The sequence below is a fragment of the Erythrolamprus reginae genome, chromosome 6, assembly GCF_031021105.1.
Source record: "Erythrolamprus reginae isolate rEryReg1 chromosome 6, rEryReg1.hap1, whole genome shotgun sequence".
Lineage (NCBI taxonomy): Eukaryota > Metazoa > Chordata > Lepidosauria > Squamata > Dipsadidae > Erythrolamprus > Erythrolamprus reginae.
The window spans coordinates 35,212,630-35,232,527 of NC_091955.1; the positions used below are offsets into that span (position 1 = coordinate 35,212,630).

General features: G+C 40.1%; 1 protein-coding gene across 2 annotated transcripts in view; it reads right to left on the minus strand.

Moving 5' to 3' along the window:
* Positions 1 to 19,898, minus strand: part of ZNF277 (zinc finger protein 277) — a 306,252-nt gene that overhangs the window by 164,786 nt on the left and 121,568 nt on the right. For both annotated transcript variants that reach the window (XR_011559472.1, XM_070755514.1), the window contains exon 5: positions 1,998 to 2,089. Coding sequence is in view for 1 of the 2 variants with exons in the window: in XM_070755514.1 (XP_070611615.1) it covers positions 1,998 to 2,089 (92 nt within the window). In the remaining variant the exon portion in view is untranslated. The remainder of the gene's footprint in view (positions 1 to 1,997; positions 2,090 to 19,898) is intronic.

Consider the following 19,898-nt stretch of genomic DNA (forward strand, 5'->3'; position numbering starts at 1 on the left):
GCATGACTTTGAAAAACAGCAGAACTGACTGTTAACAACACAGAATTCTTCTGCATACTTGAGAGCGGCAAGAAACACATCCATCTTCCCTTCGGCAACGTTGAAACTCCACCCTTCTTCTCCACTGACCCCCTGACGTGCCAAATACAGTATTTAACCCATTCCTCTCCTTAACCCATTCCTCTCCTTAATATCTTCTTCCAGACCTCTGTTCTCTACGTTTTTGGGCCCTTCTGAATTTAGGGTTAACCCAGCGAGCGTCTGATTCTCCCTCACTAGATCCTGAACTCATAGCCCCATCCACTGGTTGGCCTCCCACCTGTTCTACTACCTGTAACCCCGCGCCCCCCCCCCACTAATTCATAAACACTATCTGAATCCGAGTCCTCAATATCTTCATCATCCTCCAACTGATCAGGATTATGTACAACACCATTGGAGACAGGGATAATTCTAATTAGGGAGTGAGAAATTTGGAAAGGTGTGGCAGGAGTTAAAATAGATAAAGAAAAAATAATAATAGTGAAAAATTTAATAGAACAGCAAAATAGAAATTTGGAGATTATACTAGGTATTAAATCCATAAAAAAGTGAAATATTTAGGCCTATGGCTATCAGCAACTTATTAAAAGAAGATAACTACACTAAACTAATTTAGAATATCCATAAAGACCTGGGCAAAATTACAAATATCATCACTTGGTAAAATAGAGGTAATTAAAATGAACATTTTTTTACCCAAAATATTTTTTTTATTCCAAATTCTCCAATAAGATTAAGTAATTTTTTTAAATTGAACTGAACAAAATGATAATAAAATTTATATAGTCCCAAAAAAAAGGCATGAATCAAAACTTTAAATAATAAACATAATATATCAACAGTAGTAACAATGAGAGAGATCTTAGAGTCCTAGTGGACAACCATTTAAATTTGAGCCAGCAGCAGGCAACAGCTGCCAAAAAAGCCAACACAGTTCTAGGTTGCATTAACAGAGGGATAGAATCAAGGTCACGCGAAATGTTAATACCATTTGGTAAGGTATTGTTCATACCATAATGGTAAGGCCCCACTTGGAATACTGCATTCAGCTTTGGTCGCCACAATGCAAAAAGGATGTTGAGACTCTAGAAAGAGTACAGAGAAAAGCAACAAACATGATTAGGGGACTGGAGTATAAAACATATGAAGAACAGTTGCAGGAACAGGGTATGTCCAGTTTAGTGAAAAGAAGGACCAGGGGAGACATGATAGCAGTGTTCCAGTACCTCAGGGGTTGCCACAAAGAAGATAGAGTCAACCTATTCTCCAAAGCACCTGAAGGTAGAACAAGAAGCAAGGGTGGAAACTAAACAAAGAGAGAAGTAACTTAGAATTAAGGAAAAATTTCCTGACAGAACAATTAACCAGTGGAAGTTGTGAATACTCCAACCCCAGAAGTTTTTAAGATGTAGTGTAGGGTTTCCTGCCTAAGCAGGGGATTGGACTAGAAAACCTCCGAGGTCGCTTCCAACTCTGTTATTATTATAATACATTTTTATTATAATTATTTTATTATAATTATTATTATAAATATGTTTAAAATACTATTAAACATATTTTATGCAACCTCATAAAAATGACTCTTAGTGGCGTGCATGCAAAGAAAAAAAACAATATCAAAAATCTTGTACCTAAATAAAAACACAATAACATTGAAAGAATAGAAATAAAATAAAAGATCACACTATGAAATCCAATTTGAATAAGGCTGTTTGAAAAATCTTGGCTTTCAGGAACTTGCTGAGAACAGCACAGAGGAGCCAGTCTGATCTCCAGTGGGGGAGGGGGAATCAGTAGCATCAGAAAAGTAATGCCTCCTTATCCCAGCTACCTGTTACTTACCCATCTATCTAATTCATTGTAATATTGTGCTATTTACTATCACTTATCACAATTCATACAGCATTAGAATGTTCACGAACATAAAAACATATTGTAAAATGTTCGGTACTAACCTGTTACCCCCAAAAAGCTGGTCACAAAACATGCATGTGCCATGAAAATCTGTGTCATATCTTTCTTGCTGCTGTTGATCCAGAATATTTTTCTATTGATTAAAAAACAAAATATTCCATCAAATTTTTAATAAGAACCTGTTGCAAATTATTCATAGAAAACAATATTTCTTCCATTATTATATCGTTGCACTGTGCTCAACTATATACAACATATAGAGTAGTACCTCGTGATACGAACCCCTCGTCATACGAACTTTCCGAGATACGAACCCGGGGTTTGGAAATTTTTTGCCTCTTCTTATTAACTTTTTCCGCTTTACAATGCGGAAGTTTGGCAAAAGTTCGGGTTCGGGTGGCCACCAAGAAGCCCCACCGCCTGGCTGTCACCTTTTAAAACAGCGGGGGGCTTCTTGGCGTCCTCCCGAACCCAAACACCAAACCTGAACTTTTGCCAAACTTCCGGGTTTGGTGTTCGGGAGGACGCCAAGAAGCCCCCCGGCTGTTTCAAAAGGCAACAGTCGGGTGGCAGCGCCCAGTGGAGCGCCATTTTTGCGGGGTGGGGTGGGGTTTCTTGCATGCATTAATTTATTTTACATTGTTTCCTATGGAAAATTGTTTCGTCTTACGAACTTTTCGCCTTATGAACCTCCTCCGGGAACCAATTAAGTTCGTAAGATGAGGTATTACTATACTTGTAATATATTATATAATATGTGGTGCAATATCATTTGACCATTGGAAAAAACATTTTTGCTGTTATTTATTAAATTAATGTAATATATTGATGGATGATCTCTGGCGGGCCCGGGACAGGGGTTTATCCTCTGTCCTGGTGCTTCTCGACCTCTCAGCGGTTTTCGATACCATTGACCATGGTATCCTTCTGCACCAGCTGGAGGGGTTGGAAGTGGAAGGCACTGTTCTTCAATGGTTCTCCTACCTCTCCGGTCGGTCGCAGTCGATGTTAGTGGGGGGTCAGAGGTCGACCTCTAGGCTTCTCCCTTGTGGGGTGCCTCAGGGGTCGGTCCTCTCCCCCTGCTATTTAATATCTACATGAAACCGCTGGCGAGATCATACAGGGGCATGGGGTGAGGTATCATCAGTACGCTGATTATTATTATTATTATTATTATTATTATTATTATTATTATTATTTAGATTTGTATGCCGCCCCTCTCCGCAGACTCGGTATGATGATACCCAGTTGTACATCTCCACCCCATGTCCAGTCAACGAAGCAGTAGAAGTGATGTACCAGCGCCTGGAGGCTGTTAGGGTCTGGATGAGTGTCAACAGGCTCAAACTCAACCCTGATAAGACGGAGTGGCTGTGGGTTTTGCCTCCCAAGAACAATTCCATTTGTCCGTCCATTACCCTGGGGGGGGGGGATTTTATTTATTTATTTAATTTTTATGCCGCCCTTCTCCTTAGACTCAGGGCGGCTTACAACATGTTAGCAATAGCACTTTTTAACAGAGCAGGTATATTGCCCCCACAATTCGGGTCTTCATTTTACCCACCTCGGAAGGAAGGCTGAGTCAACCTTGAGCCGGTGATGAGATTTGAACCGCTGACCTTCAGATCTACAGTCAGCTTCAGTGGTCTGCAGTACAGCAATCTACCTGCTGCGCCACCCCGGCTTATAGAGGGTCCACAACTTGTGTGTCCTCCTCGAACCACAGCTTACGTTAGAGAACCATATTTTAGCTCTGGCAAGGGGTGCAACAGTTGCGGCCCTACCTGGACCGGGAGTCACTGCTCACAGTCACTCATGCCCTCATCACCTTGAGGTTCAACTACTGTAACGCTCACTACATGGCAGTGTTCCCCGTAAGCTGTGCGCATGAGCAAGCGTGTGCCCCAAAATACCCCCCGCGCACCCTTTTTCATGGGCGCGCGCTCCCCTCCCCCTGCCAGCCCATGGGGGTGGCGGGGGGGAGGTGCCGACAGTAGAAGGGAAGGGAGCCGCGGCTGCCCCTGCCTCCCCACGGTGCCTCCAGCCCCCTCCGCCTTTCGGCGCTGCCCCCTGCCCGCCCGATCCGCCCCCTCTGCTCCTCAGCCGCCTCCTGCCTTTGGGCGCGGCTCCTCCCGCACCAGGAACGCACGCCCTGCCCGTCTCACAGTCCCTTTGCCGAGAGCACTTTCGTCCCGGGCTCTCAGCAAGGGGGTTGCAGGAGAGGCGGGGCAGGCGTTCTCACAGCGGAGGCCGGCAAAGGTGATATTCAATGTCGGGGGCACGCGGGCGGTTGCGCGCACTCCCTATCCCCCTGCCAGCCCGCTCAGAACATTCAAAATAAGAAAAACCTTTGCTGGCAACCGCCCGCGCGCCCCCGACATTGAATATCACCTTCGCCGGCCTCCGCTGTGAGAAGAACGGAGAGAGAACGAGAGAGAGTGAGAGCAAAAGACAGCAAGATAGAGAGAAAGTGAGAAAGAGAGAGAGAGAGAAGGGAGGAGAGAAAGAGATAGCAAGACAGAGAGAACAAGAGAGAGAAAAAGTGAGAAAGAAAACAAGAGAGAAAGGGTGAGAGAGAAAGCAAGAGAGAGAGAAAGAAAACAAGAGAGAAAGTGAGAAAAAGAGAGTGAGCAAGAGGGGGAGAGAGAGAGAAAGAGAGAGAAGAGAGTGAGAGAGAGGAAGAAAGCAAGAGAGAGAGAGACAGAGAAAGCAAGAGAGAGAGAAGAGTGGAAGGAAGAGATAGAGAGAAATGATAGAAAAAAGATTTTTGGTTTTGCTGGTTGATTTAGTTTTAATAGTAATGGATTTTGGTTTTTTTAAATTATTAATTTCTTTTAATAAAAATGAAGGGATTTTTTTCTTTCTTTCTTTCTTTCTTTCTTACTTACTTACTTACTTACTTATATGCCGCCCAGTCCCAAGGGGACTGCCGCTCAGACACTATACTTTTCCGCCCACACTGAAAAAAAAAATTAGAGGGAACATTGCTACATGGGGCTACCTTTGAAGAGTGTCTGGAACCAGCTTCCCCTGGAGATTAGGGTTGCCCCCACCCTCCTTGCCTTTTGTAAACATCTTAAAACTCACCTCTGCCATCAGGCATGGGGGAATTGAGACATCTTCCCCAGGCCTATATAATTTATGTCTGGCATGTTTGTGTGTATGTCTTGTTTTTAAATAAGGGACTTCAGATATTTTTTAAATATATTAGATTTGTCATTATACATTGTTTTTATTATTGCTGTGAGCCGCCCCGAGTCTACAGAGAGGGGCGGCATACAAATCTGATAAATAATAATAATAATAATAATAATAATAATAATAATAATAATAGCGTAAAGTTGCAATGACAGAAACAAATGAAGACTGATCAAACTAGGTATTTTGAATGCAAATTGATGAAATTGTAGCCATCCCAACTCTCCAACTCCATGAAATCTTAAAAAATTGTTAGACAAATTTGTTAGACCTATTTGTTAGATAAATATGACTTGATGGACTTAGTCTACGAAACAAGTTAGTTAATATGACTGGCAATGGCAGCTTGAGAAGCAGGCGGATTGTATGGAGAAAAAGTATGTGTTGTATTGTGTTAGAGATCACTGCATGTCAACGCGAAGTGAAAAAACCACATGTACTAACATAAATCAGTTTTATACATTTAAAAATATGTTTAAAAGTAAAAAAAGGCATCCCACTTTTTTTTAGTACTTTCTATTTCTGCTTTTCCTTTTTACTGCTTTTACCGGATTTTACTGCTCAGTACTCTGAGTGCTTAACTGCATGTTGTTTTGGACAACAAACTAAGTGTGAGAAAATCAAGGTATATTTTTGCCATGTAAAACCAAAGAAATAAATTATTTATATTTCAGTACTGTAATAGGAAATTATCAAGAGATAGGGAACTGGGAGTGTTGAAAATATTTAGGTAATATAAAGATTGTAGGGCACTTGAGATTAACATGCTTTACAAATTAGACGTCTATATCAAATAAAAAACTCAAAGCCATCAAACTGTCCATAATATATCTGCAAGACTCCTATTTATTCATCTACACATTGCCTTTGACCACTTTCATAGTGGGAATAGAAATAATTCAAGCTTATTCATGTTGTTTGCAAAGATCTGATCTGCTTCCATGTAGCAAAGTTTCTCTCATCTAATGTCCTACTCGCCTTGACCTTTCATTCTTGCAGCTTCTGTTTATTTACAAAGGAAGAGAATGACTACGTAGAACACCATTGAAGATTAGTTTTACATATGCATGCCCAGTTTTCAATAGCTGCACAAATAGAGAATCACTAATGTGAAAATTCCACAGCATTTGTTCTTTCACACAAACAACTCCACTGCTATTTCATCAGGAACAAATCATGCAATGAGCTGAAAAGCACCATTCTGAGAATGGGGTGTTGTTGTTGTTTTTGAAAGATTCACAATGTTGAGGTCTGTTCTTTTACTCTGCTTGAATGGCAGCCTTTCCATTCAACGAATCATTAAATGGTAAAACAAACACATGCACAAATCAATTAAAAGAAGACAAAGGGATGAGAAATCTGTCTAAAGCTTCATCTAGTTTGGGTCTCCCACTTCCTGGAGTCCTTACTCCTGAATCAGGGTAAGAAACTTAAACTCAAAGAGCCATTTGGACCCATTTCCCACAGAAAAAAAACCCCTGGGAGCTACAAAACCTGAGTGGGCATGATCAATTCAACATCACTTAGCTCCCATCCAGGCACATGACTCCCTAGCCATACCTACCCAACTGGTCATTAGGGTAGAGAACCATGAACTACATAACTCTTTTCTGTCTCTCTCACTCTCTATCTATCATCTCCCCCTCCCTGTATCTCTGTGTATTTCTCTCTCCTCCTCTCCCTCTTCCCCCTCTATATCTGTCTCGCCCCCTCTCTCTTCCCCTCACCCTCTGTATCCCCTGTATCCCCTCTCTCCTCCCTCTGTTTCTATGTCTCTTTCTCTCTCCCCCCCTCCATCTCTCCCCTCTCTCTCTGTATCTCTCTGTGTGTGTCTCTCCCTATGTCTCTGTATATGTGTATCTCTCTGTGTGTTTGTGTCTCTTTTCACTCTCTCATAAAGCCCAGTGAGCTCTCTTTGGGGCTCTTCGCTACTCCTTTTCTTTCTTCTTTTTGGAAATCTGGGCTGGCTGAGGAATGAGTGTAAACTGCACCGGAGACTTCCTCTTGGGTGATCCTCCTCCTCCTCTTGTGATTCCCTTGGCCGACTGTGGCAAGGCTGCGAGTGTGCATACGAACAGGGAGACCCTCCTCAAGCGAGCGGTCACCCACTATGTGTGTGGGTTTCTTGCGCTTTGGCCGAGCCTGCTCGTTTGAGGATCTTCCACACATGAACACATTCCTGGCTCCGCCACAGCTGGCCAGAGGGTCACGAAAGGATGAGAAGGGAAGTCTCTGCTGTGGTTTACCTCGTTCCTCAGCTAGTCCAAATTTCCAAAAGGAAGAAAGAAAAGGAATAGCTAAGAGCCCCAAGGAGAGTTCACCAGCTGGGCCCAGCCTCCGATTTCCTGATCCCGGGATGAGTGTATGAGGTTTGGCGGGACCAGCCTCCTTTTCCTGTTGCTCTGAGATTCTTAAAGCTGTGGATGTGTGCTGCAGGCCTGTCCCTCTTTCTGTCATCCTCCCCTCCCGGTTCCCATTCCCACCCTGCCAGCCCTTGTGTTAGTGAGGCCAGCATTGATCGCATTTATTTATTTATTTTATTTTATTTGACTTCTATGCCACCCTATCCCAAAGGATTCAGGGTGGCTTACAACAATATTCTTCATATTCCGGTTCTGGTGGTAGCAAGAGGACAAAAAAAAAGGAGTTCTACTGAGGACTACGATTTTAACATTAAAATTAGGTATTAATTACCATATTTTTCAGAGTATAAGACACACCTTTTTCCTCCCTAAATTAGGCTGATAATTAGGGTGTCATACAGTGAATGTAGCTTTTTTCCCCAGCCCTAACTAGCTGCTAACGATCTTCCCAGCTCTTACCTTGCAGGCTCTTTCATTGTTTCTCTCTGTGAAGAATGTTTTCCCAGCCCTAAGTCTTTGCAGGATTTGTTTAATTACTCTAACTTGCTCTGAGTAAGTTTCCTTCTAGCCCTAACCAGGTGCTAGCAATGTTCCCAGCTCTTACCACTTGCAAGCTCTTTCATTGTTAATCTCTGCCAATAATATATTCCAAACCGTGTCTTTGATTTTTTTCATTCTCTATTTGCTTCAAATGTTTTTTTCTAGCCCTAACCAGGTGCTAATGATGTTCCCAGCTCTTACCACTTGCAAGCTCTTTCATTGTTAATCTTTGCCAATAATTTATTCCAAATCTTAGGGGTTTGTAGGGGTTTTTTTCATTCTTTTACTTGCTCCAGGTATTTCTTTCCAGCCCCAACCAAGCTCTTTCATTGTTACTCTCTGTGAAGAATGTTTTCAAGCCCTAAGTCTTTGCAGGGTTTGTTTCATTACTCTAAATTGCTCTGAGTAAGTTTCTTTCATCTCTTTCACTGTTACTCTCTGCAAAGAAGAATGTTTTCCAAGCCCTAAGTCTTTGCAGGGTTATTTCCATTGCTCTACTTGCAATGTAAGGAAGATCTGAGGAAGATTACGCACCTGGGATCAGTTGGGGTGTGAGTTCAAATGGGGGGGGGGTAGTTTTCCACCAGGTTCTTTTCTTTTAAAGAGACAGAGAGAAAAAAGGGGGTGGGTGAATAATAAGCTTCTCTAGAGAAAGAAATGTGTATCTTCCATCAATTGCGGAAGCGAGGCTGGTGAAAATTGAGCGGAATGTCGTCAGAAGCTGTGATTAGAGATTGATCGGGTGGGTCTGGAAACTGGCCGATGAGACCGGGCGGATCTGGGGCGGTGGCCAGGAAGAGCAGCCAGCGCCGGAAGATCTGCTGACTGACGAGCCCCAAACCGACCACCAAACGGAGAGCTATTGAGGAGCTGATGGTAGGACATGCTGCGAAAGTGTGGGGCACCAGGAGGCATCAGGAGGCCGAATGGCGCCCAGCATGTGTGGGCGGCATCGGAGAGGGCCCTTGGGAAATCAAGATCCAGCCAGTGACGACAGACACCCCCCCTCCCCTATGGCATCAGTGGACAGAAAAGTGGATGAATCTGGCACCAGGAGATGGAGGTGGCAAAGATGGGGGGGAGAAGAGACTGCTGAGGGTGTAGGTTGAAGTGATACCCCTCCCCCCCATGGACTGTTACCTTCGGAAGGACAGTCCTGTTCCCTCATTCCCCTCTGTAAAGACAGTAAAGACTGTAAAGACTTCTTACTTGTGCAAAAAGCTATGATTTAACTGTCTCTAGGACAGTGCTGCAAACTGACCCAACCTGTCTCTTTTATTGCACTTTATTGTTACATTAATTAAGTGAACATATTGCTATATTAATTTAATTGATTTTAGTGGGATTGGATTTTAATATAATTATTCTGTCTATATTCCATTAGCTAATTAATTAGTGTTTTAATTAATCTATATTTTTAATTAATTACTGGGGGGTTCTTTTAAGGATGGATGCTTATGATTACTGGAATGAATGGAGTGGATGGAATGGGGGTGGGTGGGTGGGACTATGGTGTGGATGAAGGGAATGGATATGGTAGGAATTATATACTTGGCACACCTGACGTTGGAGAGGCAGGAGGGGAGGAGGCACCTATCTCTGAGGTGGCAGAGGGTCAGAATATTGTGGTCTGGCTGGGGACAGGCAGATATGGCAGGAACCAGGAAGCTAGCCGTTACCGGGGAAGGAAAGATCACTGCTTAATAGCGATCCCTTTTTCCGGCTCTGTGAGCTCAACCCAGAGTACTGGTGACGACTGTAATTCTGGCCCTGGACTCAGGCTGCTGCTACTCAATGCCAGATCGGTGGTAAATAAAGCTCTCCTCATCCGGGATTTGATCCTGGATGAGGAGGCCGACTTGGCATGTGTGACTGAAACCTGGCTGGGCCCAGAGGGAGGAGTTCCACTCTGAAATCTGCCCAGCCGGGTTTCAGATATGGCATCAGCCTCGACCCCAGGAAAGGGGGGGGAGTGGCTATTATAGCCAGGGAGAGCCGTTGCCTGCGTAGACTTGTTGCTCCAGAGATTGCAGGTTGTGAGTCCCTCCTGGTGAAGTTGGACTTAGGGGTTCAGGTGGGCTTGTTGCTCATGTACCTGCCTCCTAGCTGCGTATCAACAGCCCTGCCTGTGCTACTCGAGGAGGTAGCCGGGCTGGCAGTAGGATTCCCCAGACTCATTGTCTTGGGGGACTTTAAACTACCGTCGCTCGGATCCAGGCGGACCTCGACTCCGATTGGATAACAGAGTCAACTGACAATGAGTCAGTCGAGGTGACTGGGGCCCTTACCTGTCTATATGTCTGGGAAGAGTTTGATCTGGTGACACCTGATGAAGTGGACAAGGCCATTGGAGCTGTGAGTTCCGCCACCTGTTTACTGGATCCGTGTCCCTCCTGGCTGGTTTGGCCAGCAGGGAGGTGACATGGAGCTGGGTCCAGGAGATTGTGAACACTTCTTTGGGGAGGGGTTCCTTCCCGGCTCCCTACAAGGAGGCACTTGTGTGCCCCCTCCTCAAAAAGCCTTCCCTGGACCCAGCCATTCTTAACTATCGTCCAGTCTTGAGAGGGTGGTGGCGCTCCAGCTCCAACGGTCCTTGGAAGAAGCCGATTATCTAGGCCCTCAACAGTCAGGATTCAGGCCCGGGAACAGCACAGAAACTGCTTTGATCGCGTTGATGGATGATCTCTGGCGGGCCCGGGACAGGGGTTTATCCTCTGTCCTGGTGCTTCTTGACCTCTCAGCAGCTTTCAATACCATCGACCATGGTATCCTTCTGTGCCGGCTGGAGGGGTTGGGAGTGGGAGGCACTGTCCTTCAGTGGTTCTCCTTCTACCTCTCTGGTCGGTCGCAGTCGGTGTTAGTAGGGGGGTCAGACGTCGACCTCTAGGCCTCTCCCTTGTGGGGTGCCTCAGGGGTCGGTCCTCTCCTCCCTGCTATTTAATATCTACATGAAACCACTGGGCGAGGTCATCCAAGGGCATGGGATAAGATATTATCAGTATGCTGATGATACCCAGCTGTACATCTCCACCCCATGTCCAGTCAACGAAGCAGTGGAAGTGATGTGCCACTGCCTGGAGTCTATTAAGGTCTGGATGGGTGTCAAGACTCAATCTCAACCCTGATAAAACGGAGTGGCTTTGCGTTTTGCCTCTCAAGGACAATTCCATCTGTTTGTCCCTTACTCTGGGGGGGGGAATTATTGACTCCCTCAGAGAGGGTCCACAACTTGGGCGTCCTCCTCGATCCACAGCTTCCATTAGAGAACCACCTATCACCTGTGGCGAGGGGGGGGCGTTTGCCCAGGTTCACCTGATGCACCAGTTACAGCCCTATCTGGACCTGGAGACACTGCTCACAGTCACTCATGCCTTCATCACCTCGAGGTTCGACTACTGTAATGCTCTTTTTTTTTTTTTTTGAAAAATACTTTATTTATTTACAAGAATAATTAAAAACAGGGAAGGGGATTGGGAGAAGGGGGAACAGAATGAAAAATTGGGGGTAGGATAGGGTGGGGGGGAGGGAGAGTTCAAAAACAAAACATGTTATAATAGAATTGTAGTACAAGTGAGTTATAGTACACGAGTGTTTTAGAAGAAATGTAATAACTCTTACTTTCTTAATCTTAATATTTATATTTGGAAGCAACTCAAATGTAGTATTTCTTAGTATACATATATTGACATTAAAGTTCTAGTTGTAAAGAGGTGGAGTAAAGAAAAAAAAAGAAAGGGAGAAGAGAAAAGAAAGAAAAAATATAAAAAAAGAAAAGAGAGAGAGAGAGAAGAGTCTGCATTTAATGCAGACATTTTTATGGACGGCTTTTGTTTAATTGTAAGGTGGGGAGTATATAGGTGATATGATGGGTGTGTATAAAGATTAATTATTCTGAAAGTAGTCAGTATGTTTGTAATGTGTGTTAAGTTAGTTAGAAAACAAATAAAAAGAGATTTGATATATTTTCTTGTTGCAAATTTGATTAGTTTTTGGTGCTTCTTTTCTAATTTATTTTAATATTAATTTAAGTGTTGAAGGTACTTTTGGGTGTGGTAACGTATGAACTTTACAATAAGAATTTTTTGTATTTTTTCTGAGAAACCCATTTATGCCAACTTTCCCATGCTTCGTAATATTCTGAGTCTTTTTTGTTTTGTGCTTCCATTGCTATTTTGGACATTTCAGCACATTCGTTAATTTTCGTAATTATTGTAAAGAAAGAGGGTACTTGATCGGCTTTCCAAAGAGAGGCATATGATATTCTGGCTGCAGTTATAATTTGTAGTATAAGGTATTTTTGTGTCTTAGTAAGATTTTGTCTGAATATCCCCAAAAGATAGAGCTCAGGTTTGAGTGGTAATTTGATTGACATGACTTGGTCAATTAGGGATTGAATTGTTGTCCAATATTTTTGTGCAATTGGGCATGTCCACCATGTGTGGTAGTAGGTTCCAGGTTTGATCTTGCACTTCCAGCAGGTCGGTGAGAAGTTGGGAAACATTTTGGATATTCTTGCTGGGGGCAAATGCCAACGATAAAACATTTTAATTTGGTTCTCCTTATAAGACATTGCAGTTGTCATTTTATAATTTGATGTCCATGTTTTCTCCCACTCAATTAAGTTAATCGTATATCCAAAATTCTGAGCCCAAGCTATCATACAACATTTCACTTGCTCTTCGGGATTTTCTTGAATTAGTAAGTAGTTGTACAGTTTTGAAATCATTTTTGTAGAAGGGCCGAAAAGAATCGTGTCTAATACATTATTATTTTGAAATCCAAATTGCTTTTTGTGTTGTTCGTATTTTAGTTTAATTTGTAAATATGTTAACCAATCTATATTAATTCCTTGATTGTTCAATTGTTGTTTAGAAATAAGAGCGTCTGATTCATCGAGTAGTTGTTGGTATCTCAGAGTTTTAGAGTACGAGAAAAGGTTGGGAAAAGTTAGTATTTCATTGGGGGATATCCATTTTGGTATTGAGGTGTAGTAATTTTGTTTTATAGTAAACCAAATTGTTATTAGTGTTTTGCGTAAGTAATGATTTTTGAAGTATTTGGGTATTTTGTGGTAGTCTGCTGTCAAAAAAGTATGCCACCCAGCAAGAAGATCAAATCCTTCCAGAGTTAAGAGTCTTGTGTTTTGGAGTGTGATCCAATTTTTAATCATGGTTAAAATGGTAGCTTGATAATACATGTAAAAATCTGGAAGTCCAAGTCCGCCCCTGGATCTAAGGTCTTGAAGGTTTTTCAATTTTATTCTGGCCTTCTTCTTGGTCCAAATAAACTTCTTAACTTGTTTGTGAAGAATATTAAAAAAAGTTTTATTCAAATTTATTGGAGCAACCTGAAATAGGTAAAGAAACCTTGGAAGGATGTTTGATTTTATGGCAGCTATTTTTCCCATAATAGATAAGTTTAATTTTGACCATCTGTTAAGATCTTGTATTTCTTTAACTAATCGTTCATAATTGTCTTTTTTGATCGTAGCATAATTCGAAGTCATCCAAATTCCTAAATATTTAATTTTTTTTGTGGTCTTTATTTTAATTAATTCTTCCAAGGTAAGTATCTCTTTTGGTATCATATTTTTTATCAAAATTTGTGTTTTATTTTTATTGATTTGTAGGCCAGATATTTCACCAAATTTATAAATTTCGTCAAATAAAATGGGTGCTGTTCGAATTGGATCTTGTAGGATGAATACAATGTCATCCGCAAAGGCCTGCAATTTGTAATGTTCTTTTTTAATCATAATACCGTGAATTTGTGAGTTGTTTCTTATAGTCTTGAGAAAGGTCTCGATGGCCAGAATAAAAATAAGTGGGGACAGAGGACATCCTTGACGTACACCCTTAGTTATAGTGATTGTGTTAGTAATATCATTGTTAAAAAGAATTTTGACCGATTGAGTAGAATAAATAGTTTTGATTAGATTGAAAAATTTGGAGCCGAAATTCATGAATTTAATTTGATTTATAAGATAATGCCATTGAAGACTATCAAAAGCTTTTTTGAGATCCATGAATATTAATGCAGCTGCTTTATCATAGTTTTTGTCATAGTATTCCAAGGCATTTAATATAATTCTTGTGTTTGTGGAAATGTTTCTTCCCGGCAGGAATCCGTTTTGGTCAGAATGAATAATTTTATTTAATATATTTTTTAGTCTGTCCGCAATTATTGATGCAAATATTTTATAGTCAGTATTAAGTAATGCAATCGGTCTGTAATTCTCCAAATGATGTCTGTTTTCAATGTCTTTAGGGATAAGGGTTATATAAGATTCAAACCAGGACGCGGGCAGTTTTGCATGTGAGAGCGCATTGTTATAGATGTCTAAGAGTATGGGTGCCATTATATCCATATGAGATTTATAAAATTCAGATGGGATTCCGTCTGGTCCTGGGGTTTTATTGTTTTTTTGTTTGTTTATTGCAGCCTCAATATCCGAAATAGAAATTGGTTTGTTTAGAAGAGTTCTTTGGTCATCTGTTATCATAGTTGTTTGTTCATTTGTTTGTAAATATTTTGATATTAAATCGGCATCCAAATTTGAGACTTGGTAGAGTTGTTGATAGAAGTTTTGGATAATTTGTTTTTTTTTCAGGATTAGTCGTTTTCAGTTGTCCAGAAGGATCAACTAAAGTATCTATGTTTCTATCGGATTTTTGATGGGCTAATTTGAGAGAAAGCCAACGTCCTGGTTTGTTGGCCGCTTCAAAATATGTTTGTTTCGCATTTTTAACCTTTTGGGCAATATGTTGTTGTGTTATTAAATTTATTTGATGTTTGATCGTATTTATTTCTAATAGAGTTATGTTATTTTTAGGATCATTGCAGAGTAACTTTTCTGCTTCTTGAAGAGAAATGTTTAGTTTTTGAAGTTGTGCATATTTTTCTTTGTTTTTGTTTGCTGTATATGAGATGTAAACACCGCGTATATATGCTTTAGTGGCGTCCCACGCTATTTCGTTGGGTATCTCGCCATTAAAGTTAATTTGGATGAAAGGGGGGATATCATTCTGTATTTTATGTTGAAATTGTTTTTGGTTTATCACTGTTGAGTACATTGACCATCTGTGCGGAATATTGTAAGTGTTGTCTTTTATTGTAAGTAGGAGGGGATTGTGGTCTGCCCAAGTTGCATTGAGTATTTGAACATCAATTATTTGATTTATTATTTCTATATTAGACCAAGCCATGTCAATACGTGAGCAGGTTCGATGGGGGGGAGAGAAAAAGGTATATTGTGTAGATTTAGGGTAAAAGTATCTCCAAATGTCTTTTAAGGCATATTCATAAATTATTTGTTGAAAAGTAGAGGGAATGATGTTACGAGTACGGCACTTGGAGTTACCTTTATAATCCTTATTTACATCAACTATTGCGTTGAAGTCTCCAATTATCACAAAATTGTTTAAATCTAATTCTAATATTTTTTTGTGTAAATTTTTAAAATAGGAAGATTGTCTAACAGATGGTGCATATATTGATATTATATTTATTGTTCTTTTATTTTGTAAGGTTATTTGCACAATTAGTAATTGACCATTTTCATCGGTGTATATTAATGTTGGAGAATAAATTTTTTTAACATATAGAACTATGCCTCTCTTTTTTTCGGAAGCGGAAGCACAAAAGAATTCAAACTCAGATTTAATTTTAGGGTTGGGAATAGCTAAAAGAGTAGTATCTTCAATTTTAATGTGGGTTTCCTGTAGTGAGATTACATCATAATTGTTTTCAAATAGTTTATGGAATATTTTTTGTCTCTTTTTATATGAGTTCAGACCATTTATGTTTGTTGAAAATAGTGTGATTTGAGGTTGTTTATTGTTGTGGTGTTGGTTCCTTAAATTTCTCCTTTCTTGCCTCAGCTCTTGCCCGGTTGACTGGTCCATGTTTGCTTGACTCATCATTCTGACTTTGTAGTTCCTGATCATTATTTATCTGATTGTCATCAAGGGTAGCTTCTTCATTTCGGGGAGTGTCTCTAGTGTCGAATTCTTTAAGGGCAGATTGATCCATCTTCAAGATATGGGCGTAGAAGTCTCTTGCATCTTCAGGAGTGGAAATTTTATATTTTTTATCCAGAAGTGTAATCGTCATTCCTTCCGGGATCATCCACCTAAACTGTATAGATTCTTTATTTAATTTGGTGGCTAGCGTTTGATAGGGTTTGCGTTTCTCCCTTACTCGCTTCGGAATTTGGCGTAAAATTACTATATCTCGACCTTGATGAGTAGCTGGATTATCCTTAGAGGCATTATAAATTTCGTCTCTGAGTTTCCTTTTGAGAAAACGTACGTGGACCTCTCGTGGGAGTCTGTTTCGTCTAGCGTATGAAGTTGTAAGCCGGTATACCTCATCCATTTGTGCTAAAATTTTGTCCGTTGGTTTATCAATGATTTTAGATATTATTGTCGCCACCGTGTAAGGAAGGTCTTGTTGATCGGTTTCTGTAATATTTTGGAAACGCAAGAAAAAGGCTGATTTCTCAAGCTCCAGGTTCATAAGGGACTCTTCCAGGGATTTATTGGTGTATTCTGCCTTTGCTTCTGAAAACTGAAATTTGGTATCCATCCTGTTGGTTAATTCTTCGATATTGTTTATTTTTTCTGTGTTCTTGGTAATTGTTTCACAGACAACTTCCATTTGGTCTTCCAATTTAGTTGTTCGCTCCTCAAGACAACCCGCATGTTCTTGAATTTTCTTGATGTCTTGCTTCATTTCTCCCATCGTTCCCTTTATGGATTCGAAATTAATATCTAGTGTGTCTTGCATTTTGTTCATCTTCTCCAATAAGGCATTTAGTGATATATTAGGAATTTCTTGTGTTTGTTGTTGGAGAGATGTTTTGTCTGACAAATCCGCTGAGCGTTGCTGGGTTGAATTTGGTGTTGCAGGCTGATTGGGGTTTTTCTTCCAAGATTTCATAAGGGTTGGTTGATTTGAGGCAGACATTTTTGTATTAAGGAGAAGTCGTTAGAACAGTATATAAATAGTGTGTATATTGTAGTAAGAGGATGTATGTGGTGTAAAGAAGTATATGTAATGTTATCGGAAATAATGAGGTTAGAGTAATTAAGATGGTATAGAAAGTTGCAGTATATGTAGTAAAGATTTTTTGTTTTTGTTTTTGTTTTTAAAGATACAATTAGTAGAGAGCTGTTAAAAGAATATCAGAATTTGTTACACTTAAGAAGTAACAAGAGAAAGACAGTTTATATTTAGGGTTCAAATTATCAATAAAATAGCATTTAGATCAATATGACTCCAGTAATAATATCTCAATGTATGGAAAAGAAAAGAAAAGGAAGGGAAGAAAAAATGGGAGAAAATAATGGTTCAGTAGTACAATTATTCAATATTCAATATGAGGAGAAAAACAGTCAATCAATCGGGGGGTTACTCTATTAAGGGATTGAATCAGTTGAATCACTTAAGTTGATTAGATCAGATAAATCTTAAACATTAATTTACTATAAGTTATAAAATAAAAAAAAAAAGGTCCTATTACTATTTGCTATTTAAAGTTAATTAAGGATAAATAATAATAAGGTCTAAGATTTAATATTAATCAAGGTAATCTATCAGTATATTCTAGCTAAATATAGTACAATCTATCTTAATATAATATAATACAATATAATTTATGTAAATAGTTCAGCAGGTAAAGTAAATATTGTATTACACAATTGGATAAAGAGGTTTTGTCGGTATATATAGTCCAAAGATAGTCCAAAGATATCAAAATAAGATTTAAGTAAGTTAAGTAAATTAAGAAGAATTCAATCCAAATCAATCCAAGTCAAAGGGTTCGTGGTTCAACAACAGTATGGTGCTATTGAGTTAATCCAATTCAGTACAGTTCAGTTCAGTTATATTGAGAGTTTGATAAAAGGATATTGCTGGAGTATAAATTCAAAGAGTAAAGTCAATGGTTTCAACTTTTGTTTGTAGTTAATGAAATAAATTTTAATGACAAAGTTCCAGGGAGGATAAGAAATAAAAGAGACAGTCGAGGGTTGACAAGTTGTCCAAAGGTCCGGATCTATGAACGTCCAATATTCAAGTGTCCTAATATCAAATTGTCCAAGTTGTTTAATTTCCAAGTATCCAAAAGTAATCCAATATATGTAAAGATGTCCAAAAAGAAAGGGAGTAGTACTAGTGAGAATTAAGAGGGAAAAAAAAAACCAAAAATATCTATCTATGCAAAGTTTATTTGTTTAATATTAAAGGAGGGAGGTGAAAAGTAATAAAAATTAAGGCAAAATTAAGGCAAAAAGGGTATGGAAAGTAAGGTAAATGGTAGGTAAAAAAAAAATAGGGTCGGGGTTTTCCGGTTGCTGTTTTAACTCTAATCTGCATTATTTATTTTTTTTTTCCAACTAATCAAGATGTTATTTCAAAGACAAATAGCAAAAATATCCTTGTTGGGGGGGGGTTTGAACTTTCTCCTACCTTCAAAACACGTTACTTAAACCTTCTCTCCCTGCGAGGATTTAAAGTGTAGCTGATAGTTCTAGGGCAAGTCAAGTAATGCTCTTTAAAAGGGGCTACATTTGAAAAATGTTCGGAAACTTCAGATCATGCAGAATGCAGCTGTGAGAGCAATCATTGGCTCCCATAGGTATGCCCATGTTAAACCAACACTCCACAGTCTGCTTTGGTTGCCGATCAGTTTCCTGTGACAATTCAAAGTGTTGGTTATGACCTATAAAGCCCTTCATGGCATCAGACCAGAATACCTCAAGGACTGCCTTCCGCCGCATAAATCCCAGCGACCAGTTAGGTCCCACAGAGTTGGCCTTCTCCAGGTCCCGTCGACTAAACAATGTCGTCTGGCGGGACCCAGGGGAAGAGCCTTCTCTGTGGCGGCCCCAACCCTCTGGAACCAACTCCCCCCAGAGATTAGAATTGCCCCCACCCTCCTTGCCTTTCGTAAACTCCTCAAAACCCACCTCTGCCGTCAGGCATGGGGGAATTGAGATATCTCCCCCAGGCCTATACAGTTTATGCATGGTATGTTTGTGTGTATGTTTTGTTTTTAAATAAGTGTTTTTTAGAGACTTTAAATATTAAATTTGTTATACATTGTTTTTATAATTGCTATAAGCCGCCCCAAGTCTACGGAGAAGGGCGGCATACAAATCTAAATAATAATAATAATAATAATAATAATAATAATAATAATAATAATAATAATAATAATAATTGCCACACAGCTTGATTGTAAAATGCCTGGAAGTCATTGGAGTCAATTAAAACATCAGGAAATTCATAGAAAGGCGATGAAATATTGGAAGACTGATCTTTTTGTTGGGAATGAAAGTTATGGACTGATCAACATCAGAAGGGGCATCTTCCAGAGGGACTCTTTGTCCCCATTGCTATTCATCATCGCTATAATCCCGCTGTCACTCATCCTATAGAAAACAAACCTAGGCTACCAAACTGCTAGGAATTCACCAAAAATTTCACACCTGCTGTATATGGATGACCTGAAGTTGTACGGAAAATCAGAAAATGAGATACAGTCATTAACTAACACTGTGCGAATCTTCAGCAATGACATCAGCACGGAGTTTGGCCTGGATAAACGTGCCACAGTGGCACTGAAAAAGGGGGAAATCACTGAAAGTGAAGGCATTGAAATGCCAAATGGTCAAACCATCAAGTGCCACCAGCCAGAAGCCTACAGATACTTGGGCATCTTGCAACTGGATAATATCAAGCATGGCGATGTGAAAACTGTGATCAGCAAAGAGTACATCCAGAGGAGCAGAAAAATTTTGAAGAGCAAACTGAATGGTGGCAACACTATCAAAGCTA